This window comes from Ornithodoros turicata, chromosome 2 (genome assembly GCF_037126465.1).
Source record: "Ornithodoros turicata isolate Travis chromosome 2, ASM3712646v1, whole genome shotgun sequence".
In the NCBI taxonomy this organism is placed as follows: domain Eukaryota; kingdom Metazoa; phylum Arthropoda; class Arachnida; order Ixodida; family Argasidae; genus Ornithodoros; species Ornithodoros turicata.
Window position 1 is genome coordinate 11228819 of NC_088202.1, and position 25263 is coordinate 11254081.

The 25263-nt window shown below is 48.8% G+C and overlaps 2 protein-coding genes and 1 long non-coding RNA gene across 4 annotated transcripts in view; 1 reads left to right on the forward strand and 2 right to left on the reverse strand.

Annotated features, from left to right (window-relative positions):
* The first annotated feature begins 3288 nt into the window (after window positions 1-3288).
* LOC135383104 (uncharacterized) lies at window positions 3289-5110 on the forward strand. Its single transcript, XM_064612724.1, has 4 exons — window positions 3289-3434; window positions 3577-3753; window positions 3836-4441; window positions 4499-5110. The coding sequence occupies exons 1-4, from the start codon at window positions 3411-3413 to the stop codon at window positions 4880-4882; spliced, it is 1191 nt and encodes a 396-aa protein (XP_064468794.1). The 5' UTR covers window positions 3289-3410; the 3' UTR covers window positions 4883-5110.
* Window positions 5111-5290: 180 nt separating this feature from the next.
* On the reverse strand, window positions 5291-5901 carry LOC135383106 (uncharacterized). The gene is made up of 3 exons (XR_010419665.1): window positions 5833-5901; window positions 5479-5757; window positions 5291-5416 (listed from the first exon to the last, which is right to left on the reverse strand). It is a non-coding gene; the product is annotated as an uncharacterized LOC135383106 (long non-coding RNA).
* A 947-nt stretch (window positions 5902-6848) lies between these two features.
* LOC135385197 (cytochrome P450 3A6-like) overlaps window positions 6849-25263 on the reverse strand; it is a 104971-nt gene continuing 86556 nt past the window's right edge. For both annotated transcript variants that reach the window (XM_064614390.1, XM_064614389.1), the window contains exons 13-15: window positions 18542-18679; window positions 10720-10882; window positions 6849-7090 (exon numbers count right to left, since the gene is read on the reverse strand). In XM_064614390.1, the coding sequence (XP_064470460.1) occupies window positions 7013-7090; window positions 10720-10882; window positions 18542-18679 (379 nt within the window). In that variant the 3' untranslated portion in view covers window positions 6849-7012. The remainder of the gene's footprint in view (window positions 7091-10719; window positions 10883-18541; window positions 18680-25263) is intronic.

Below are 25263 nucleotides of genomic sequence, written 5' to 3' on the forward strand. Positions count from 1 at the left end.
GACCAATTTTCATCGGCTTTGCGTCATTTCCAGCCATGCACAAGCATAAAAACTTTCTGTCGTTCAGAGACGGGCAGAGACGCTACTGTAATTCCGTTTTGTCTAATTTTGGGGCCCTCTTTCGGAAGGATATACGCGTCGGAAGATGTTCATCTTTCTGCAGTGTACTCGTCTCGACTAGGTGAGCGTGACAAAATTTAGTTCGGCTCTCTAAGCTTGCGGTTCTCGAGTTGCCGGTTTCCGTGTTTACACTCCTTCTCATACATGAGACTGACGGCAGTTGTTCCTAAAACAGCTTCTGTTGCAGCTACGTGGTCGTATGTGATATAGTTTTGAAGGTCTCGACATGCTCTTTCCAACGGTGTAAATCCCGTAGGAGCGCGACTTTCCGTTCTGCAGATATGGGCATTGTAGTATGAGGGCTTTGCACTTGGCGACGCTTAGTCTGGGTAACGCCGCCCGGAAACGCTTCCCTCTAGTTTGTGCCGTAACTCGCTTACCTTACGTCCAATTTACTCGAAATTTTGGGCTCGCGTGCTCTGTTCTTTGCGCTACAACTTTCCAATTCACACCACCAGTCTTTTTGCAACCGGTTATGACGTTATTCTTGAAATTCCTCAGGCTAACCGCCATTCAGCAATTTTTGTCCCTGTTTTTAAGTTCGAGCCCTGCGGGGGATCTGAACCGCCTATTAACGAGTTGCTGTACTCCGCAAGCCGAATACGTAGAAACTTGCGGTATCTATCGATATCCGTTCTCGAGTTAGCACAACATGGCAAGGGCGGTTTCTTATATTAACGGGGCCGGTGGCATTTTTCTCGATATCGGTCGTTTATTGGCGTAGGAATGTGATCGAGGACTTATTTTGACGGGGAAAACATCCCCTTTGCGATAGCTCTGGTCCCGTCTTAGTGCGACTTTCTGCTTTCTTGATATAGTCGCATAAATCAACATCGCAGACGCAAGAAACGCAGGCTTTGGGTTCAGTCGCTATGTCGATAGCGCATTCTTTTCTTGTGAACAATGTTTAGCTTTCAACCTTCTGACACTATGACAGTCAATATCTTACACTTTACTTACCTGCACTCCCAAATTTTATTCCAGTGTCCACCCAAAAAGTAATTTTAACGCAACGCTCTATAATGTAGGTAGCAAGGACATTTTATTTCCGTCATAAATTCGCCGGCTGAAAAACGTTAGCATCACTGCGACATATCTTCCAGTCAACGACGCCGTCAATGTTCTCATTGCGGGAGGCCGGGAGAAAACAAGAACGCACGCAACTTCCGTTTACTTCCGGATTAGCCGAGCATGTGCGGATGCCGCTAAAATCGCGCACTGCGCGATCGCCAAAAAGCGGAAGCGGAGGTGGCTTTTCCCGCACAGCAGCAAGAGTTTACCGCTCCGCGTTCGCGTTTCCGCGCAGATTCTCCGCATGTGGGTACGTGGCCTTACAGACAGCGTCCTTGGAGTGCGCAGCGCGTTCCGCGTTCCTGCTCATTCAAATTCCGTGTCGGACGCGTTCGGACGCATGTTTGGAGGTCTCTCGCTTGGGAATCGTCTTGCGTCGTGGTTTTGGTGCCTGGGTGCGTCGACTGTTTATTGTGCCCTCCTAGTGATATCTGTTTCTGTGTGTACCTTGAAAGATATCTCCGGAAGCCGTTGGACTTCGTGAATTCAAGGTTAGTTGTGTGCCTGTAGTGCTATGTTTCGTTCACCTTTTGCTTGGTAATGTTCCTAGCATGTGGGTTCCTATAACTTTATTTGCGCAGTGTGGTTCTTACTATATTGATTCATATTATCTTATCCTCTATCTGTTATCTCAGTGTCCTCGTTACCCTGCTGGTTCACTTGTATCGTCACTTAGCATCAGGGAGAAGATACCACATGTGATGCTCCAGTCACACTGTTACTAATGTGGAAACTATTAATTGCAGACGATTTTGCCGGATTCATTTCGGTGAACAACACAGATGTGCCAACACGCACGAGACGTGGGAAAATCAACAGACACGTCGTGGAGATGTTGAAAGAGATCAAGTAAGTTAAGCTGAAGTGCATTGCAGACCTCCTTACTGACTTGTATTTGTTCCGAAACAGGTGGAGCATACACTTCACCCATGCGACTACATTATCCATGAAACGTTGTATGACGTCCGACACTATACCTTTCGCAAAAAAATTTTCGGACATCAGAAGACTGCAAAAGAGATTCTATGAAGTATCTATAATCTTTGCATGCTCAGTCTTTCAATTCTCATACTTTTAGCCACCAACTATTTTTCTGTACGTCATTGGCACGTACAGTCTGCGCCCCTGCTGGACAAAGAGTGGCGACTCTGATTCAGTAGTGTAGCACAGGCTGTATAGTGGCCCACTGCTCCAGCACGATTTCTGCTGGTCCACTGTTCCAGCAGGATTTCTACTGGTCCACTGCTCCAGCAGCATTTCTGCTGGTCCAGGTCCCAAATTACGTGTCTACTGTCGCCATCCAGAGTGAGCGTATCTAACCAACACTGATACAATTTCAGGAGTTCTTATGTTCGACGAGATGAGCGTGAGAAAAGGTCTACATCTGCGGCAGTCGGACATGGTTCTACTTGGCAAGGTGGATCACGGTGACCAAACGACCCCCAAAGATGAAGTTAAAGATGCAGACCACGTATTGGTTTTCCTATTCAGACCGTTCCTTGGTGGATGGTCCCAAACCATTGGTGCCTTCTGTACTGCGGGAGCGACAGCTGGCCATGTTCTCGCAAAACTCATTCTGCAGTGCATCGTCCACCTTTCGAATGCATCAGTCCTGGTAGAGAGCATCACATGCGACAATTCGACTACAAACCAGGCTGCACTAAGGAATCCTGGTATACATAACACCCAACTTTACTCTCATTTTAAAAGTTGTTGTGAATAGAAGCAGGGAAGGAACTTGCTATGGGGTTTTTATTAAGTAACTCCTGTATATTAAGGCTATTGTTTTGCATTCATTGTTTAATACCTTGGACATTACTGCACCAAAGACTCATCCTGAACGCCTTGCTGAAGATGATGTTGCACTGAAACTGTCTTTTTCTTCAGGGATATCAGGAGAAGGTGACCCCAGTACATCATTTGAGCATCCCAGTATTCCAGACAGGCGAATTTTCTGCATCATCGATGTTCCGCACATCTTTAAGTGCATTCGGAATAACTTGCTGAAAGTAGGGAAATTCATTGTAAGTTCATGGGCTACATATAGCTACATAACACCAATTCCAACTGCTACTTTATCTGCAATTCTAGCTTCCTGGTGGAAAAGAAGTGTATACCGTCATTACCACGCCCTACTCGCGTACGAAGAGCAGCAAGCTGGTCTCCGCTCAGTGGCAAAACTTACGAAGGCGCACGTGTTCCGAAATGCGTTCCAAAAGATGAACGTAAAGCTTGCTGTCCAGGTGAGCTTTTTCTTTTCTTAGAGTCTCAGCCATTCATACTTGCTGCTAAACGTTTAATATTTGTATGATGTCAGCATAGGGCATCATTATGCTGAAATGGGTTTCACTTCAAGGAAGAATACAAATTCGTTTTCTTTTTAAGCTTTTCAGTGAATCGGTTGCTACATCCATGGAGTTCTACAGCACTCGACAAGAGTGCACCAAGCTGCATGACTGTGAAGGGACAGTGTCTTTCACGCGGATGCTCAATACCCTGTATGACTGCTTGAACATACAGCGAGCGGAAGATGTTGCTAAGGCTGGGCCGGGACAGCTCAATGTAGGTATTGAGAACGCAGTGGACACTCAGTGTTGCAGTTTCAATGCATTTGCTTACAGCAAACTGAATACCTCTTATCCAGGTCATCAAAGAGAGCATCACGTGGCTGGAGGACTGGTGCAATTATAGGAAAACGCTGAACGAACAGCAGCAAGCTTGCTTTCTCAGCAGGCAAACCTGTGCAGCCTTAAGGATAACTCTGAAGAGCACTGTTGACTTAGTCGAATCGCTAAGGGCCTGTGGGTACAAGTATGTGCTCACTGGAAAGCTCGGTCAAGACCCCCTTGAGGTAAAAACAGTGTTCTGTGCTACTGGCCATGACCAGAACCTTATGTTGAAAGCCGGCAAAGCACAGCTAACCCTAAAATATATATATATATATATAACCCTGAAATTTTTTGGCATCATGAGACACGTCACTGGAGATGGTGGGCGCACGACAGCTGTACAGTTCTTGTATATCTACCGTATGCTGTCCGTGAACAATATTGTGAAACCTCCACAACGCATGAACGTCCAGGCCCAGGGACCACAACTCCTACTGACGCTCCAGAGCCTGTTTGATCAGAAGTTGCCTTCAAGTAACCACGTAAGGGAAACTACAGCACTGGAACTACAGGAACTAATTGTACAACATCGCATGCCAAGTACAACATTCCATGCTGATATGACGCTCGTAGTTGAATATGTACGTTATGGGCCAAGGTAAACTTCCAGGTCCTTTTATCTATTTTTACGCTTCTAGGTCAGTGCCCTGGTGGAACAGCTAGATAATGTCCTGCTCGATCCAGAATGTGCAAGGGATGCGGACCAGGAGGCTGAAAGTGGAACCAAGGATGCCATCTTGAAGTACCTCGGCGGATACCTTGTGCACAAATTTCGTGGAGGAGATTGCGTACCATGCCTTGCATCGTTGGAAAGCCAAGAGCAAGAAACTGCGCGGGACCTGATTGCCTTAAAGACCCATGGCGACCTTAAGAGGCCATCACCAGGGCTTATGAAGTTGCTCAAGTTGGCGGAATTGCATGTGGAGGAATCCACGCAAGGACACGTCAAATTTTCCATGTATGCAGACATCATCGAGGCTGTTCTTATGGATGACGACTTACCAAGTGCTGCAGTTGGGTGAAGCGAACACTATGTTGCGAAAACAGCAGAGGTGTTGCACCTCTTCCTGCGATGCCGTCTGCATTTCTTCACACGAGAGAAGAACAAGAAATTCAACGAGGCAGTACGAAGGACTGTACCTGCTGGCGGAGGGATGAAACAAAGCAAAGAAACCTCATGAAGGATCAAACTGAATGGCTGAAGACATCGTTGCTCTGATACAAGCGCAAGCCAAAGACCAAAAAGACCCTTTTCAGGGCCAACCCCTATGGTTTCCACAAAGGGCATACACCTCTGTCAGTGATGAGTAAAGTACATTTTAAAAAATGTGCTTAAGTAAAACACCAAGTACACACCACAAACTCCACTTAAAATACTGTACAAGGTACCCCTCTCCACTTAATTTGTAACTCACCTGTCTTCTGGCAGAAGTGTCTGTTTTCAACAAGTTCACCCATGCGATTTGCGGCACACAAGTTAAGCAGTCCTCCCGTCGAGCACATCACAATATCCGAGGCTCCACCATAATTACGCAGCTCATGTACGGGTCAGAAATCTAAAATATAAGCGCTGCGTTAGCAACGAACATTGTCCGTCAATGAGGGAAGTTTTGCTTACCGCTCCCTGTCCGTCGTTGTCAGAGTTCGATCACCGCAATATGACAGGCTGCTAGCTCGGTTCGTGGTCGGCGCGACCATGATTGCAATGCCTTCTCCAAGCTATATGACCGCGATCATGAGTGCGGATCACGAAGCACTGGTAAAACTGCCGCGATCATGATCGCGCCGAGCTATGGGCTGAGTAGAGGGTGCGATATGATCCCCAAGCAGTGCTCTCTGGAACGCGAGTGTGCTTCGACTTACCTCGCAGAGTGCCAGCGGGCATACGACGAAATCGCTGTAAAATCAATCGTGATTAACGCAAAGGAGGGTTTATCATGTACATTTGTTAAGTTGTTCATCGGCACCTCACCTGGAACACACTCAGTAAGTCGTGTGTTCTTAAATACAGCCAGAGAAGCGCGGCAAGGCGCGGCTTCGCCCGTAGCAGCAACCCAAACAACATCCGAAGGTCGCCCTCAGACTAACTGTGGCGCCGCCACGCGGAAGCGGGGCGCCCTACAGAAACTTTTCGCTGAGTTTCCAGACCAGAGAGAGTATTGCAAGACCGTGCTACAAGGTATCATTCGAATTTGTGCAAACATAACAGGCTATGAATTCACACTTTGGCTGCACTGGTCGCACTGAAAAGGACTGTGCCAGACAGCAAGATGTTCCCTGAAGCTATCTTGTTCACCTCCGGCTAACGTTTCCAAGATAAATTTATTGTGTTCAGTTGGGCACTCAGCTTTTGCGGTGAGAAGCGTGACGCGAACACCTGTGCCCACTTTGTGAGATGCACCGTAAGTCAGTCTCAAACAGTTCCAATACGAGACTTCTGTGAGTGATAAATTAGACTTAAAATGTACTTTAAAATGTACTTTAACTCCTTTCCATGCCACATATATCACTCCCTTTTTGGACAGTACAATTACTGTCGAAAAGCAGTCTGTTCACTTCTTTCAGACCCTTTACTCCTTTACAGAGCAATATTACTCTCCAGTAGGGATGTAAAGGGTCCGAAGGGAGTGAGCAGACTCCCTTTTGAGAGAAACTGTACTGTCCAAAAAGGGAGTGATATATGTGGCATGGAAAGGAGTTAAAGTACACCTTTTTTTAACTGCGTCCTACAACAACATGCACAACATTTCCCGGTACCACTCCGTCCTGAATTCCCCTGTATAGATGATAACGCCTTTGCACACAGGGCCTCCATTGCACGCCCTGTAGCGGGATCGGGTACCCCAAGAGTTACTGGACGATCTGTTATGTGCAGATACTTCCATGCTCTTAATAGAACTGTTGTGTCCCTCGTTAAAACGACTATGCTACGTGACAAACCGCAACAGTTGGAAACGCCAACCGAATGAAATAACACTAGAATTGTTGTAATTGCAAGTGCTTTCTCTTACAAGATAACGTACAAAACAATGGCCTTCGTCACGGCACTCATTGTGATACATTGCCGCACAAATGCAAGATGACCAAAATGTCAAACAAAGCTTGCGGGAGAGCGAATGTCCCATGTTGGGTATGGCTGCAGGTAGACGTCATCATCGTCGAACCACACCGAGCTTGAGCGGTTTACGGAGCTCACGCAGCATAGAACCAGGTTTGTGTTCCAGGCGGTCCTGCGTCAATTGAAACGTTTGGAAAAATTCAATTATGTTTGCATTGAATTAGCGGTGGTTACACAGTAGCTTGTCCAGAATCCCAACCACGAAAGGGGGGGGGGGGTTCAAAAAATTGGGTGTGGCAGTCATTGTTACAGTTACGTGGTAACTGCTAACCATATCATTACCGACATGTCTTTAAAGCTAAAGTACGGAATGCCGAGGTAAAAAAAAGTTAAGGGGGTGTCAGGAAAGATTAGGGAGGGGGTTGTTGGGCGTCTGGATAAACCACTGCTGTGACAGATTTCCGTAGCGAGTAACTACTGAACGAAGCTTTTCGTTAGACTGCGCACAGGAACAAGCAGTGGAAAGATTATGACCGACTTCGCTCTACAAACAATTACACCCAATGCTGCAGGTATGAGTGTTTCTTGATGCGCAGAGGGACATAAAGCCATGTTCGCCACGCCTACACCCGTACTTCATACAGGATATTTCGACCTAGAGACCTCGACCGACGTCAACTTTTGTACTTTGTACGTTTTTACTTTTTATTTAGTTTTTGTACCTTCATTTGATGTATTTCTGTCGCATGACGCTGCTTAGAGGTGTTTGCAACACAAAGTGCAGACAACAAGTCACTCGTGGAATGAGTGAGGCGTGTGAACATTCAGGCTGGAACAACTTTGAGAACTGACTCGATCGTCTTTAATTCACGCACCGGCCGGGTAGCGGCCTTCGTCTTCTTCGCCACAGTAGCCCTCTCCTCAGAAGCGACAGTGTCGCTCCAAGACACGTGCTTGGGTTGGTGGAAGGAAGTGGTGAGTGCGCAGCTGTCAGACGTTAAGGGGAAGGACAACGGTAGGGTGGGCGGCTCGATGAAGGCAGGCTTGAGCCTGTCGATAGAAATAGTTTCCCGGCGTCCGTTGCAGTCGAGAACGAAATATTTGGGAAGGCGCTCTAAAACGTGGTATGGTCCAGTGTATGGTGGTTGTAGGGACCCCTTAGGGAGTCCGTCCGTTCGAAGACTTGGGTGGCGGACGAAGGATCTGGGGAGACGAAAGCTGGACGAGTCCGATTGGCTCTGGTTGATGTCGGTTTGATAAAAGAGAAGTGCCGGCGAAGCTTGTCAATAAAGTCAACGGAAATCGAACGGGTCGGGGTATCGGAAGCGGAAGCGTCGAAGAACTCGGCAGGAAGTCGAAGACTGGTGCCATAGACCAGCTCGGCGGACGTGCAGCCGAGGTCCTCCTTCCACGAGGTGCGAAGCCCCAGCAAGATTAATGGAAGAAAATCATGCCAATGGGAGGGATCTTCGTAGGCCATAATTGCAGACTTCAGGTGCCTATGCAACCGCTCGACCATCCCGTTGGCGCTGGGATGGTATTCTGCTGTGCGACAGCGAGTTGTACCGGGGAGCTCCGAGAGCGTTGTAAAGAGCCGGGACTCGAACTACCTGCCCCTGTCTGTTGTTATCTGGGAAGGAACGCCGAAACGCGCTATCCAAGTGAACAGGAAGGAGCGCGACGGCCTCGGCGGTGCAATCTTGCATAGGAACGACTTCGGGCCAGCGAGTATACCGGTCAATGCAGGTTAACAGGTACCGGTTGTTGCCTGAGGGTGGTAGCGGGCTGACGATATCGAGATGGACGTGGTCGAAACGGCAGTTGGGTACTGGAAAAGCCGATAGAGGCGAAACGGTGTATCTGTGCACCTTGGCTCGTTGGCAAGGAACGCAAGATTTGGTCCAGTTACGGATATCAGTGTTCATCGACGGCCAGACATAGCGCGCCGCGATTAGGCGTTGCGTCGCTTTGATTCTTGGATGTGACAGTTGATGAAAGGCCGAGAAAATGGCACGTCTCAGACATCCTTGCACAAACGGACGTTCAGTGCCTGTGGAAGTGTCGCAGTAGACGGGGGCTGGAATCCCGGGGAAGTCAATTTCCTGGAGCGCGAGTGACGAAGCGCGAGTGTATAGGATACGTTGCTTGATACGGATGCCAGGTTGGTTGAAAAGCTGGAATCCGCGTACAGCTCCATGGCTTTGTCCGCACAGGACGCAAGGGCTGCTTAGCGTCTGCGACAGAGAGGGCAAGCTGAACGGTTGGAGGTAACTTCGACAATAATAGCTCGCGGAGGAGCTTCTCGTCAAATGAGGCATTTCCGAGGACTGCCTGCATGTGCCGGAGAAGGTCAGAAGGCTTGCGGTCCCCCAAAGCCTCGCTTGAAATTATCTCTTGCAGGCGTTGTCGGTCAGAGGGTTGGGATCTGCCGATCTTCGCCACACACTTATTATGCGACCTCGAACACGCCAAAGCATATCTCTTGCATCTAATAAGAACCAGCTTTTCAACTGCATAATACGTTGGCAAGATTTGTTTTCATGTTACGACTTAAGTGTCCGTGACGTCGTATAGTCCTCGACGAGCCTACCTTGAGGCAGACTCGCCATGCAAATAGGGTTACTCCGGCTACATTTCTCTTGGAGGGTTATGACCTCACATACGCTCCTTTCGAATCTTCACTGGAGAGTAACTCGGAGTTACTTGGGTTGAATGAGGAAATGCGGCTGAATAAAGAAATAGTATTTCGACCAATAGAGAACATATGTCACTACACTATCAGCGGCTCTCGACGAGCGACCTATCTCACTATTAAGCAAAGTCAAGTTGGCGGAGGAAAGTGTAGAATCGTCCAACAGCGCCGAGATCTTTATGAGGCTGATAGATCATAACTAGGGATGTGCCAACCGAATCCGCGGATCCTCAAATCCTAGGCGGTGCCCAAAACGGCGAATCTAATCTTTCGAATCAACCGATCACGTTTCTTCGTTTCTTTTTCAAATTGGCGCCTCCGGAGTCCGCCGAAAGCCTTATTGGCCAACGGGTGTGCTTTCTTGTTTCTTTGTTTGCATTGCTCTGGGCTGAAGGAGTTCAGGCAGGAAGTGTTACATTACAAGTTTAAAAGTAATATGGTTCTGCTTTCGATTGTTGCTTTATTGGTTGATGGAAATAATTCAGACTCAAGAATGTATGTATTATTTGTAGCCCATTAGTAATATGTCAAATATACTATATGGGTATGTTTTCTCCCGAAACTGAACTATTATTTATTTATTCATTAAACAAATGTATCATATTCTGCTTCGAAGCACTCTCCAGACGCAGTTATTTTTTTCCCCTTTTTAAACTATCTTAAAGAAAATATTCGAAAGGTTCGAGATTCGGAAGATTCGTGGATTCGCAGAACAATCGTTGGATTCTGATTCGGATTCCCAAAAATCTGGATTCGTCCCCTGTCTAATCATAACCTTTTGCAATGATACGATTTTTTCGTGTATTCCTATTATAGACATAGGTCGTTTGCTCTTTACGCTTTACTCTGTGCTCATCATGAACGCCTGAACATTTCAGCCTAACGAACATTCCCGTACGGTGTCGGAGATTTCCGACGCATGTCAAAACAACCCCAGGTGGTGTAAACTATTCACCTACGTCAAACAAATACACGGACTCACCCTACGTGTAAATGTACTCCTAATTATTATTATGCCACCCGAATTATTCCAACCACATATATTCTTTTTTTGAACAGTTGTAGAGGATGAAGCAGGACAGGTGTGCCCAAGAAACAAAATAGCTTACTATGGTTTCGCTGCATCGCTCAAACTTGACCTTCTGATAGATGCACACCATAAAAATCTTCAGCTGAATCATTGCTTGACGGGAGCCTATGCAATTGCGTGGACCAGCTCCGAAGGGCATGAATGTGAATGGAAGAATGGAGTCTTTCTTTTCGGGAAGGAATCTACGCAGAAGTCAAGCACCACATTATAAAATAAACTATGCAGTCGTAACGCGAACAACACAATTAATTTATGGATGACAATGTCGTGTTTTCCCTGTGGGTGTTTTCGCCGCTTGGGGTGCGGGCCCCTACCCAGTGCATACAAGTTGATATGATTCGATGAGACACCGTGAGGAGAACGTCTAAAGGTTGTTGAGTAGGTCCGCGGCTGTTAGAAAAGGGCGTGCTATGCGGTGAAGGTCATTTCTAAGAGCGTAGAACTGATCTTGTCAGGGCTTCCTTCAGCGGAAAAATTAAGACACGAGGGGAAGGCTGAAGTAATAATCATGGCTTCTTTACACAAACAGATGTCTTTAGCTGCTTGTTACTCAAAGCAAACCGCATCGAGGTGCACACGAATGTTAAAATGCGGTTTGCTACGAGTAACAAGCAGGAAAACATCTCTGCTCGCATATGCTGCGTCCATGGGATTGATTTATATAATGTTTTTTGTCTCCCTAATTTACCTCAGAATAGCAAATCTTTCGGTTAGTTTGTTTTCCGTTTCGAACATAAAGCAGCAGAGCAAGGACAAGGACGAGGAGCAAGGACAGACAGACGGTGCATCGGGACGAGCGCTCGTCCCGTTGCAACGTCTGTCTGTCCTTGTCCATGCTGAGCACTTTTACGTTCGACTGATTTAACTGTTTTGAAGGTATTTGTGACTCAGCTGCCCTTTCCATTTTTCCTGTCGTCGTACTGATACAAAGCTAAAAAAATCATTAGAGTAGTAATTCGAGGGTTGTGGGACTTTCGGCAATCACCTTCTTGAAACTTGTGGCGCCATTAAGGAAGGCTTTGAACAATTGTTAATTGAGGGAAATTTACTTTTCAAGCGAACTTCGAAAATTGCAAAGGGAATCTCATTTGCTTTTTTTTTTACAGAAATGTGAAGCTTTTCACGAACAACCGCGGACTCGGGAAAAACAGAGCATAGCAACAAAAATATTCGAAAAAATAAGTTAAATTGCTACTTTAGCCCCACCTGGTTGTTAGTGGCAAAAAAAAAAAATGCACGCGGAAGGTGTGGCGAGATGAGGGGGGGGGAATATGTTTATTAAGAAAAAGAAAGGAAAGGTCAGCCAGACGAGGGTCGGCTTGCTATTCCAAACAAAAAGGGAAAGGGAAGGAAAGAAAAACAAGAAAAGAAAAGGGGAAGAAAGAAGGAGAAAAGGGGAAGAAAAGAAAAATAAGAAAAGAAACGAGAAGAAAAGGAGAAGAAATGAAAAGAAAAGGAAAAGAAGAAAGAGAAAGAAGAGAAGAAAAGGAAAAGAAGAAAGAAGAAGAAGAGAAGAAAAGGAAAAGAAAAACTGAACTAAAATACAAAACTAAAACTGAAAAGTCACACACACAGTCACGCAATCACAAGGCGTTGACAAGGTTCGAAGGAGGAGCGCTGTGGTGACTGCCCACTGGGCCGAGAGAGAAACACAGGGCTCACAGGGAGCCCAGGAGACCCGTGTTACGCAGAAAGCGGAGCACCGCTTTTGTGACTCTCCACTGATTAGCTCGCTGCACAGGGCCAAGGAGTGTTGCGAGAGAAACGGCTGTCCGTTCGTCCGTGCACCCAAGCTCTGAGAGATGTTGCCAGAGCACGGCCCGATGATGGTGGTGACGCTGACAGTGGAGGAGCTGATGAGAAATATCGTCTTCTACACCGCAGCAGGGGCAAGTGGGAGATGAGACGCGGCCCATTTTGAACAGGAGTGAACGGGTGAGGGCAACGTTCAGCCGGAGACGATGTAGAAGGGTCTCCTCCTCGCGGGTACAGCGGCAGCCGATGACAAACTCCAGTGAGGGGTCGATGGACTGCAGGAACGCATTAGGTCGGATAGCGTCTACAAGAAACTGGCGGGTGCCGTCGCCGCAGAGACGCCGTATAAGCAGGCGGCACGCAGACAACGGGAGCGGTAGTAGGGGCACCGGCGTGGCCGCATCAAGCGCGGCGCGTCTCGCAGCCGCGTCAACACATGTGTTTCCGTGTAGCCCTGTATGCCCGGGTATCCACTGAAGGCAGATACGGTGGCCGACCGAGGAGAGTTGGGCGTACTCCTGAAGTACCATGGTACGCAGATCGCTCACGACACTCGGGTGGTATGTGGTCAGGAGCGCCAAAGACGCCTTGCTGTCTGTGAGGACGACCCACGCATCAGGCACAGATTCAGCTATATACCGCAGAGCGGCCAGCAGTCCGAGCAGCTCCGCATCCGTGGAGGACACTGTGTAAGGAAGTCGGAGGGCGAGGTCACGGTTTTCCTGCGAGACGTAGTAGGCCGCTGCAGATGACTCATTCGCTACCGATCCATCAGTATAGATGGCGCGGCTCAGAGGATAGGCCGAACTGAGATGCTCGAGCGCGAGCTGGCGGGCTACTGTCACAGGCACATCGTTCTTCCTCTGGAGGCCGGGAATAGTGGAACAGGTCTCGGGTCTTGCAAGCGTCCACATCGCAGGGGCGTGCAAGGGCAGGGAGAACTGTGCAGGGACGGACCCTTTGAGGCGACCGAGAGCACGACCGAAGTCAGAGGCTGGGCAGTCTTCGTCGACGTGGCGAAGGTAGTGGAGAGGGTGCCGAGTAAGGTACCGTGCGAGAACACTGAGGGTTGCCCCGTCCCGCAGGACATCGATCGACGGTTCACGTGCCTCGGCTAGGACAGAGTATGTCTCGGTGGTCGAAGGGACTCCCAAGCAGACGCGGAGGCTCCTGGCTTGGCTAAAGAGGAGATCTCGATTTCTGCTTCGGCTGATACCGTGCAGGATGGGAAGGCTATACCGGAGAGAACCCAGCACGAGGGATTGGTGGACACGGCGGAGGTCAGAGAAGGAAGGGCCCCATCGCAAACCAGCGAGGCAACGAAGAACCGCCACGTAACTGTTGATCTTGGTTGTAAGATCCTAAATGTGGCGAGACCAGGAAAGGTCGCGGTCGAGTACCACGCCCAGGTACTTGCAGTACGGGACAAATGGCAGTGGTGAACTTTCAATGACGAGCGGGAACCTCGTGAATGATCGACGAGTGAACACCATGGCCACAGTCTTGCTGGGTGAAACGGAGAGACCGCGGTCGGCGAGAAACGCGACGATAATATCTAAGCCTCCCTGCAGTCGATGCTGAATGGTGTCGCGGCGAGCGGCAGATGTCCATAAGCAGATGTCGTCGGCATATAGCGTGAGGCGCGTGTGGTGGGGCAGCAGGGCAGGAAGAGAGGCCATGATGACATTGAAGAGCAGGGGGCTGAGCACACTTCCTTGAGGAACGCCTCGGCTAACAGGGTGGGGGTCAGTGTCCCCCTCAGTGGTCCGAACAAACAAAAAGCGGTCGCTCAGGAAGTCCTGGATCCAAAGAAGGGGAGCGCCTCCGATACCACTTTCTTGCAGTGTCGCGATGATGGCGCTATGAAAAACGCTATCGTACGCTTTCTTTACGTCCAGGAAGACGGCACCGGTCATGCGATCTTCAGCTCTTGCCTGCTGCGTCTCAGTCACTAGGTCGATAACATTATCTATCGCCGACCGACCCTGCCGAAAGCCTTGCATTACTTCGGGGAAGAATCGCACGGTCTCGAGGTACCAACTCAGGCGGCGGAACACCATGCGTTCCAACGTCTTGCCCACGCAGCTAGTAAGGGCAATCGGACGGAAGGAGTCAATGTTGCGGGGTGATTGGCCAGGCTTGAGAAGGGGGACAACCATAGCGGTCTTCCAGACTTGAGGGACGTGGCCCCTTTGCCAGCTGGCGTTGAGCATCCGCAGGAGGCAAGCACGACCTGAATCCGGAAGGTTCCGAAGCGCTTTATAGGTAACTCGGTCCGGCCCGGGGGATGTGTGCTGAGGGGAGTCCCGCAGCGCAGAGTCCATCTCCAGAAACGAGAACGGAAGATCCAGAGCCGGCTCCGCGGACGACGCCAAAGCAACTGGAATGCCGCGGGCCGATAGTTGGTCGGCTGGGGGATCGGCTGCGAGGCGAGCGCAATATTCCGTAGCAATATCCAGCTCCGTGCGTGCGGTGGCTAGGGACAGGGCACGGAATGGGTGCCGGAGCGTGACAGGAGAAGATAGTCCCTTCATTACGTTCCAGATCCGGGTCATGGGGGTGCGGGGGGAGAGAGAGGACGCAAAACTTCGCCAGCGGTCCCGCGCAAGCTTGCGTAAATGGCGCTGGACGGCCTTCTGGATTCGACGCGCGTCTTGCTGGTGTGCAGGGAGTTGGGTTCGACGGGCTCGTCTCTCAGCACGGCGACGTAGGGCACGGAGTCTAGCGTATTCGCTGTCCACCGCAGAGAACTGCGCAGGTATGCGGAAAGCCGTCGTAGCCGCCTGTACAGCGTTGGTCACGGTGTCCCGGAAAATGCGCTCGTCTTCCAGCGTGCCGTTCAGAGGGACCGAGTCGATGGCCGCCTTGTACTTCTGCCAGTCCGTTCGCCTGACAGGATGGGACGTGGCGAGTTGACGAATGCCCCTGACGCCGATCAAAACGGGGAGATGGTCGCTACCGAGTGTGTCAGCATCCACGCACCAGACCAGCCGCCGCGCTACGCACGCTGAGGTGACAGTGAGGTCCAGGCACGACGAGAGGAACGCACCGTAGAGAAACGTGGGTGAGCCGTCGTTGAGGACACAGAGACTGTGGTCTGCAAAGAAGCTTGCGAGCCCCTCTCCTCTTGCATCGGTGTGGGTACTACCCCAGATGGCATTATGCGCGTTGAAATCGCCGCATAGCACGTAAGGCGGGGGAAGGCTGGCGAGGAGCGCAGCCAGATCATCGACATTGTAGTTGACTGCCGGCGGGAGGTACAGAGATATTAATGTGACATCCAGGGAGCCCAGGCGGACTGAACAGCAGACGTACTCGCCGAAACCTTGCGCCTGCACGTCGCGCTGAATGGCCGGAGTGTCAGAACGAACGAAAATGGCAGCGCGGCTTCGTGCACCATGGGGCTCCGAAAGGTGAGTAACATAGTTAGACAGTCGAAAGTCAGGCGAGAGTCCACATTCTGCGATACACATGACAGGGAATTTATGACGCCATGCAAACTGGCGGAAGTCCGATATCTTCGACCGTAGCCCTCCGGAATTCCACTGGAAGATGGCAGTGGTTTCGTAGCGCACTGACGTCGAGTGGTGCATCCAATTATCCATTATGGGTGGCAGGGGCACGAATGCAACTGTTGAGCAGTGGCTCTAGAGCAAGCAGCACTTGGACTGCTGACAGACCAGCAGACGCAGGAAACTGGTGAACGATGGCGCGCAGCGCGGCGAAGAGCATGGGGAGGATAGCGTCAAAGTGGGTGTCCTGTCCCTTGGGCAGCTGGGAGGAGCCTGCTACAGAAGCCCCAGATACTTGGGGTCGATCGGCATCGGACGTGCGAGGGCCAGGTACTGTAGGAGGTGGAGGCGCTGTTGACTTGACAACTGAAGCGTAGGCCTTGTGAGACCGGGGTGCTTGGTTTGTTTCTCGGAAGGGTTGTTCACTCCTCAGAACGCTTGAGAAGACTCGGGAAGGCTCAGGAAGGCTCGGGAAGTGGTCCGCAGAACCAGGGGACGGTCGCTTGTCTGGCGGCGCAGAGCTGGCCTTCCCATTCAGAACCCGTCGACGATGGGCAGCAGCAGCAGCCTTGGCAACTTTACACGCCCGAAAGGTCGCAGTATGTGGTCCGGCACAATTGGCACACTTCGGCTCGCGCCGAGCAGTGCACTCTTTATAGTCATGTGGGCCCGAGCACACTTTACATCTTTGTGGCCCACGACAGGCCTTTGCATAGTGACCGTGCTTTTGACAGTTGAAGCACTGAACAGGAGGGTCAATGTACTCCGAAACGCGGTAATACGTGAACCCAAGGGGAATCTCTGCAGGGAGCATAAGACCCGGCTGGAAAGTCAAGAGGACGCTGGACTTCGTGATTGCGGTGGCAGATCCGTCGCTTTCACGGGAGAAGGCCATTTCTCTTTTAACGGCGGTGACTCCACGGGGTTTGAAGAACTCCAATAGCTGGTCCTCGCTGTAATGGCGGGGAACACCCGATATTCTGCCCGTGGTACGAGTGTATGAAGCTGGAATACGGGGTTCGACAGGTACATTCGCGAGCGACTTCAGGCTGAGCAGTCTGCGCGCCGAATGCTCGGAGGAGACATGAAGGATGAGAGTGCCCTGCTTATTGATTCGGTGATGGAGCACTTTCTCCTGAGTTGCTGTTAGGATGTCATGGGCGATAAGATCAGGGTTCACATTCCAGAAGGAATCCGAGTCGCTCTTGCACCTAAAGACTACCGGGATGCCCCCTGGGCGATTCTTTTTGTGGGTGACGACTTGAAATGGCGGCTCACCCTGTTGGTGACCTTGTAGGTCGCCGACGAGCATGCCTTCCGTGCGTAAGGCGCTGTCTGGGCCCCGCAGGTCGGGAGCGCCGTCGAGGCCGAGCATAAGCTCCGTTGTCGATGACCGCGGCCCGTTATCGCTCCCAAGAGCGCTGCTCTGGCACCTGGCAACCGGTGACCGGCTCCGAGCGTTAAGCGGCTGAGCAGACCTCCGGGAGTCGCCGCTGGCGCTTGATGCGCGGCGTCTCCCTCTGCCCACGTCCATCCAACGGGATTGGAATGAGCAGTAGACCAGCAGATTCAGTAATAACAAATCAGAGAGAATCAAATCAGAGAAGAGAGCAGAAAAGGAACACGTCCGTCTGGTTCGAACTTCTTCTTCGAGATGAGGAAGTGTTCGCGCCTGATGTTTTACGTTCCGTTCCCCACCTTTGACATCGATGCTGCTGACGACCGTCTTATCACAAAGAAATCAAAACAAATGAAGGCGGGGACGATCCCTCCTCTAGCTGCACATTTCCTGGTTCTTTCTCTCTTTTTTTTTCCCGTCAATTAAGCAGGCAGAGCTAAACTACCACTTTCACTAATTTTTTACTGTGTCTGTCGCTATACTCTGTGTTGCGCTTGTTGGGTCTGCGTTTATCCGTGAAGGATATCATGTTTCGGTAAAAAAAAAAAAAAAAGTGAGGGTGGCTTGGCAATTGTCAGAGTTGACTGAAAAAATAAAATTTCTCTGAATTGAAAATTGTCCAAAGCCCTCCTAAATGATTAATAATTGGGTGTTTACGTCGCGAGACAACTGAGATCATGAGCGACGCCACAGCGGTCGGTCTGTGGACCTCCTAAATGACGCCGAAAGATTCGAGAAGGTAATTACCGAGAGTCCCAGAATCCTCCGTCGAGTACGTCGCCAGCTAGAATTCTTTATCACTATAGGGGATACACCCTGCAAATCAACACGATCACAACTGTACATTTTTTCTCTGGGCACTATGTACAACACTGTTCAAAGACAGATTGACCAGATAGCACGCTCATTGCTAACCACCATTATGAATGATATGACTCTGTCCTCTGATTTGTTCAAAACAAGAGGAGGTGCCTATCTTGGATATGCATAATGTATCCCAAATAGGCGCCTCCTCTCATTCTCGACAAATGAGGTGACGGAACGACATCATTCGTAATGGTGGTTGGCTAGGAGCGCGCTATGGGGCGGAGCTCTGCGCTAGCAGTGTACATCACCTACTGGTCGAAATAGCTTGTTGCCGTTTACTGGACTGGATGCGTATTTTTAATGTATACCTTTCAGGCTTGAATGTGTCTGGTTCATCGTGGAATTCAGGATCCATGTGTATTGCTTGAAAAGGAATATAAATGACGTTTCCAGGATTCAGTCGTATTCCCTGGAGTGTCGTCTTCTTCGTACAATACCGCATTATGCTGGAAAGGAAAGCGCAACAGAGTTAAACACAGTAAAGAATCGTAATAGCCCTCCTGTGGTGGTGGCGGCCGTGACGAGATCGACTTGCTGTTGTTGCACTCCGATTCGGTGTCTCTCTCAGCCAATCAGAGCGGCGCCCGCTGAGTGGGAGACTGATACGTTTTACGTGTCAGTGACTCCCCGAGCGTGAACACTTTAAAAACTTAACTTCACCGCATCACAGGCTTTGCGCTTACCATTGCCATTAATGATAGGATTATCACTTCTGATTCGAGGAGAAAGGCAGGCGTACGCCTTTTTATGTCGATGATCATATATCCAAATTGACACAAAAAGGCATATGCCCCCGCCTCTCTCTCTTCCAATTTGGAGCGATAACTCTATCATTCGTGGCAACGGTTGGCACAGAGCGTGCTATACGGTGACGTTCAGTGTTTAGAGTGAAAGGCGGCCCCTCTCCGTATCCGTCTCGCGTGAAATCAATATGGCGACCAGGCGGAACTCGATGGCCGTTTCGGGATCATCGGGTATTACAGGAAAGCGCTGAAAGGTTTACTGTGATTTATTCCTTATTTGTCAAGTACTTGCTGGACGGAATAAACGGACAAAGACTTTATCAACAGTTGAGCAAAACAGCTACCACCGTTCATAGGTGTCGCCATGTCGGCGAAATCGCAATCGTGCTGCATTCCATGGGGAGGAGTCCACTTCACTAATAGAACATGTGACAAAACTGCACCGAGGTCGCCTCGGAACCAAGTGGGTGCGGAGTGCTCCGCACCGGTAAAACCCAGAGCAATGGTAATATTGAACATGAACCTTCACCATGGCGGTGCTCGCAGCGAGGGGCAATTGGCGTCTCGCGACGAATTTGGAAAGTTCTGCCTTTTGGTTATAACGTTTATATGAAAGCAAATACCAACGTGGTACACTTTGTTGTAGATGGAAGGAAAGGTCGGCTAACAATGACACAAGTAGCTAAAATAGATAATGAATGGTGAATGTCCGCTTTGCGATATTGATCACTGCGAAGTTGGCCCTCCTCACTTATTCACATCAATTATAGCATAACCTTCGTCGTCTGTCCAAAGAAACTCATTTATCAAGCGAGCAGCACTCAATTAATTATGTCTCTGTGTGTGAATAAAGTGATCACTGTCTCTGTGCACCTTTCGGGCGTCCCTCGACCTCGGTAAATATTTTGATCCAATATAATCTCGCATTAAACGCGCAGTCTTCCACACGAGACCCCCGTACTGTTGACCACTTCGAAAGACGCGATGGCGACAGCGCATTATGATACACTGAGCCGATCCATTCTACTTAAACCAAGGAGAAATAAGCTACGATGTCGCGGAAGAAGCACCGTATAGTTTACGCTGTCAAAATACATTCATCTCTTGGCTTTATGGCGACGGGAATATCTCGGCAAGCGCTAGAACGACATGTAAACAAAGTCATATGACCCCAAAATGGCGTTGCCTATGACGTGTGACCAGAACAATATGGCAGCTTCGCGAAAAGCACCTGCTCGAGGGTAGGTACAAAAATGGCGGATTTATGTCACCCCTGTGCTTCGGCATCTGCTGCTACCTCCTGTCGCAATGCTGCTTGTGATTGCAATCCGTCGCCCTGCCTGTTTCCTCGGTTCGCGTCGAAGCAAGTCGATAACGTACCGTAGGTGTGGACCCCGTTAATCGAAGATGTCCGGCGCGCACAGGTGCAGTATATCGAAGATGCTATTGAACACGACCAAAAGCGCTGCGTATCTCATTCGGAAATGTACAGCGAGTCGGAGTCAGCGCACCGCTTACTGTTCTCTAAACCTCTCTGATATTAACGAGTTGTAGTGCATCAGATAGGAGATTATAACAAAACAATACGATAAAGGAAGTTTCAAAGTCACTTCAAAGGGACAAGATGATACACTTCCGGAACCGTTATCGTGAACACCAAGACCTACTAAATAGAGAGAAGACCTAACCACTCCGCGCTCCCGCCCCAAAAAACGCACTGAAACTTTTGTTCGCGATGCTCCCGCGAGGGGGCACGCAAAGCCCTCTGTTCTTTTGGGCGGTGGACTACAGGATGGTCCCGAGATAACGCTGGTTTAAGACTCTTTTGCTTCAAATATTCGCATTATACTGTACGGTACGACACGGTATGTTACTCTCTTACGATTGTAAGTCGTTTTCTCTGCGGCTAGTACCATATTATGTGTTTAAGCAGTTGTTTACGGACTGTCCATGAAATTGCGCTCAGTGCCCGATACATCAGCGTAATTCAGCTCGTTAAACAAGCATTCGCAGCAACGAAATCTGATGTTTTGCCTATATTTAGACGTAAATATGCTGCGATGGTTAACGTAGTTATTTTTGTGGTAAATAAATACGGCGGTGGATTCCGTGCGATAACTAATTAGCGGTCCGATGACACGCATGTGACTTCCCAGTTCGTACCCGTATAGAGCTAGTTCCGCATAATAAGACGAAACATGGTAAATCAATAACAGACCAAACAAGCTCAGAGTATGAAAATTCTATTCACAAGAGACTACGTGCTCAACAACCCACATCAATTTACAACTTCAGCACTTTTCGAGAGAGAGGTTTGTTCTGCACTTTTTTCTTTGTATTCTCTGCTGCTATATCGACTGTTATGTTAGTCAGATATGGCCTTCCGAACTTTTTTAGGACAAGCTTTGCCAACTCTGTTCTATGTGCTACACTGCTATCGCTGCTGCATGCGAACAGTGGATTTTCAGTTACAACAGGAGCGAGTCTGTTAACAAACCAGTTCAGCGATTTTTGCATTTGCAACAGCGTGCTTCTCACAGTACTTGCTGCTTCTGCAAGCTTAAGTAAGGAGCCAACAGACTCTAAACTGGGGTATGATAGTCCACCACGATCGAGGTTGTTGATAATTGCAACGGTCGGTCCGTCGCTTGCTTCACTCTTGAGCCGAACCAAGCAACCAGCGCACTTCATTCTGTTTTCCACAGCCTTGCTCATGCAATGACATTCTTACCAGGAGCAATGCCACGTTGTTCTCCTTCAAGGTCCTGTTAGATTCTTCGTCTCTCTTGGCGAGTGATGCTAGTTTTAAACGAACTTCACGGAGCCTTGTCTTCAGCTTCCGGCACCTTCGTGCCAAGGTGTCAATCTTTGTCAGCATTTGGTTGAGCTTCTTTGTTGTGAGGTTGGTTTGTGACGATATCTGTCGACGTGGTCTCGTTGTAGCCGCTAGTGCTGGATTGCTGATTTCGCCAGTACAGTTCCCTTCTGCTGGGTCACACTCCACCTCTGTCAGAGGCAGCCGATTGAAAGTGGGGTCCCTGTTTTCATCTGCTTCTTGGAGAGGCTGTCTCTTGGGGGCACCTGAGGAGCGCCTGCATAAAAGTTTATTAAGCGTTAAACAAATACGGTGCAGAAGCGTGCGAACATTACTTTTGCCGTTCTGCTGGTCCCCCAGTATTCTCTGCCCTTTGTTTTGGGGCTTTTCGTGGTTTCTTTGTGCAGGGCTGCTTGTAGCTTGGGTACTGTGGAAAAAATGAAGGCACGGCTGTTGGCTTGAGCTTTCTTATCTTCAGCCCTTCCTTGTAGTCCTCGGGCATAAAGTGCCGCGAGCACACCTGGGATCGGTCGTTTGGTCGCCACAGCTCGTTGTTGCGGCCTATGTGTAATAAGATTCCTTATCGCTAGAAAGGCGCTCGCAATCACTTGGGAGAAGGGGCTGTATTTTAGAAAAGCAGAAGCATGCTACTCACCAGACATTGAAATAGCCTTAATCCACGCGTCACGAAGCCCGGACGACGGGCACTCGTGAAACGAAACTTTTTCATCTCGAACCTTGTTCCCGTCAGACTTGCAGATGGGCACGCAACAGTAGACCATGTGAACAGTTCACCAAATGACACGTAACAGCCTAACACACGCGAAACTAACAATTACAACTCCTTAACAAGCGCTGATAACGACAGCAGCATGGCAAAGTCGGAAGTAAACACGCCCACGGCGAGTGATGGGCAGGCTACACGCGTGCACGGAGGACAGTGGTTTAGCAGCGCCACTCCTCGTGGCAGCGTCGGAATTACGTACTGCCAGGGCGGCCGGGGAGGCGCGCGTAGTGGTTAGGTCTTCTCTCTATTTAGTAGGTCTTGGTGAACACCTTCTAATCTAGTAAAACACACTAGTGTTGTGCAGCGTCCGCCCCCTATCGATTAAAAGACCGCGGTAGCTAGTGGTCTAGAGTCATTTGTACTCTATACAGGGTGTTTCACGAAAATCAACGAAGAATCGAAGAAATTTCTTTTTAGTAAGGATCCATGTGACATCGGCCATGAACTCAGTAGTGAGAGGCTCATTTGCATACGCTCACTAATTAAGTAAGCATCCTAACTTTAAAATTTTATTTCGCACGCTTAGGGAACCTCTGTTTTACGCATCGGGACCTTCAGCGAAAAATATTCCAAGAAAAAAAAAAACGATTTGACACATAGTGATTTTTTCGAGTACTTAATTGGTTTCGGTTTACATATTTCTTGCGCGGAGCAGTGCACCAATGCGCTCTTTGAATCAGCTATGCGAAGCTAAAGTTTAAAGTTAGGATGTTTATTCAATTAGTGAGCGTATACAAATGAGCCGCTCAGTTCATGGTCGATGTCCCAAGGATCTTTACCGAAAAGAAACACCCTGCATATCCACAGTTACAATCAAGTCATTGTTTGAAGGTTGTACCGGGTTCCAGAGAAGGATGTGTCCAGTAACTAATGCAGAGTATCTGGAGTCGAGAAAGCAGACCACAGCGGTTCGTGAACAAGCGACTTCAACAACAAAAGTGCGCGGTCGGTTGGGTACAGGCACAAAAGTAGATCAGACTTCGAAAATCGAATATAGACTGAGGGTGCTCAAGATCAGGCCGCTTGCGTATCTTGCTGAGCAGAGCTTAACCCAATCGGAACCTGAAACAAAAAGAAGCTGCATCAAACACGTCCATTAAAGGGACTCTGACCAGAAACTGTGGGAGCTATTTCGTACTTGCAGTCGATAAAGCACCCAACAAGGACTCTCCATGCGAAAATTCATGCATTAAAACCCCGCGGTTTCTCTAAACTCGAATTTTAAACATTCGACTTCATCCGAGTGCAGCACGCCTAGCGTCAAACCGAGAAAACATATGTTTATATAGAATATCCACCCCGGCCCACCATCAAGATGACGTCAACACGGGGGCCACTCGCAACACCCACAATTGGCTCAAACGCGTCACGTAGTTACGCAATACCTGTCAATTTCCTTCATGAAATGGAATTTCTATGTTAATATGTTTTTATTACAGAGCCTCAAAAAGAAAAATATACCCTGCATTTATCACATGCAACAGTTTCTACGATTTTCTTTTCAATCTGTACACGCGTTCCATATATGCTTCCGTATCCGGTCAGCTGTAATGGATGCCGTATGCCGAGCTTGCGAACTGCGAACTTGTGTGACTCCCGGTTCGTCCTCTTTGTTCGGGTCATTGGGTTGGTGTTGGAGTTGGTCGCCATATTCTGAACGTTTCACCTATCGTTGCGGTGTACTGTTCTTCATCTGCTGCGAAGCGACCAACCGCAACGGCAGTCACTCGCCTCAGCGAAATTCTGTCTGCTGCATCTCAAAGGAGCATGGGGACCTGATGATACCTTCAACTAAATAAACCAAGTGTGCTCTCGTGTGGTCCTGACGGAAAAGTAGTTTCAACAAGGTTAGCAGATTTATTTTTCAGTTCCAAGTCTACGTACTGAAAACCATGCAAGTGCAGTCGATCATTCTCGTAGCTGTTGTGTAACGCGTATGCTTTCTTACGTATCCCACAGAACCCTCCACTTTTTCAACCAAGTTATCTTTATGAGATCCTTCTGATGGCTTCTTACTAGGCTATGCCGCTCTGAAGCATTGAGATGGGGAAGCGTCGTGGTAGCTGCACCTCCGCTTTCGAAAGATGAAACAGTCTTTCCACACTGTGCTTACTGGCTTTGTATAGAGTCTGGCAAATCCGACAGACTTGGACTGCCTTTTTCAAGAAAGTTTGAAATGTAAGTATGTGTATATTGGTTTCACATATCCACCACATATTGAGCGTGTGTATGATTGTACTTTATATGCTACAGCATATCAGCGTACATTATTATTCAACACGTAGTGTGGCAAACTCGACATCAGTCACACAAAGCCAACAATTGCCTTTTCTTCAATTGCTTATTTTTATCATATCATGTTTTTGTCTGTATCTCAATTTACCAACCAACAAAGTATATTATTTTAGTATAATCGTCTGATATTTAACAAGTCACAGTTTTACCATGGTTTTGGCGCACTATAGCCCGAGTTGCTTATGTGCCATTAAATTGAATCATCATCATCTTCAACTGCCATTATTCAATTGAAGTGCCAGGTGAATATAATGATATGGCGAGATATATTTTTTGCTGTCATCCTGGAATTGCTCATTTCAGAAGAATAGTCACCGTTAAGTTTGTTTTCGTTTTCGGAAACATTAAGAGGACTAAAACCAAACACTTTTCTTTCAGAGCATCCCTTAT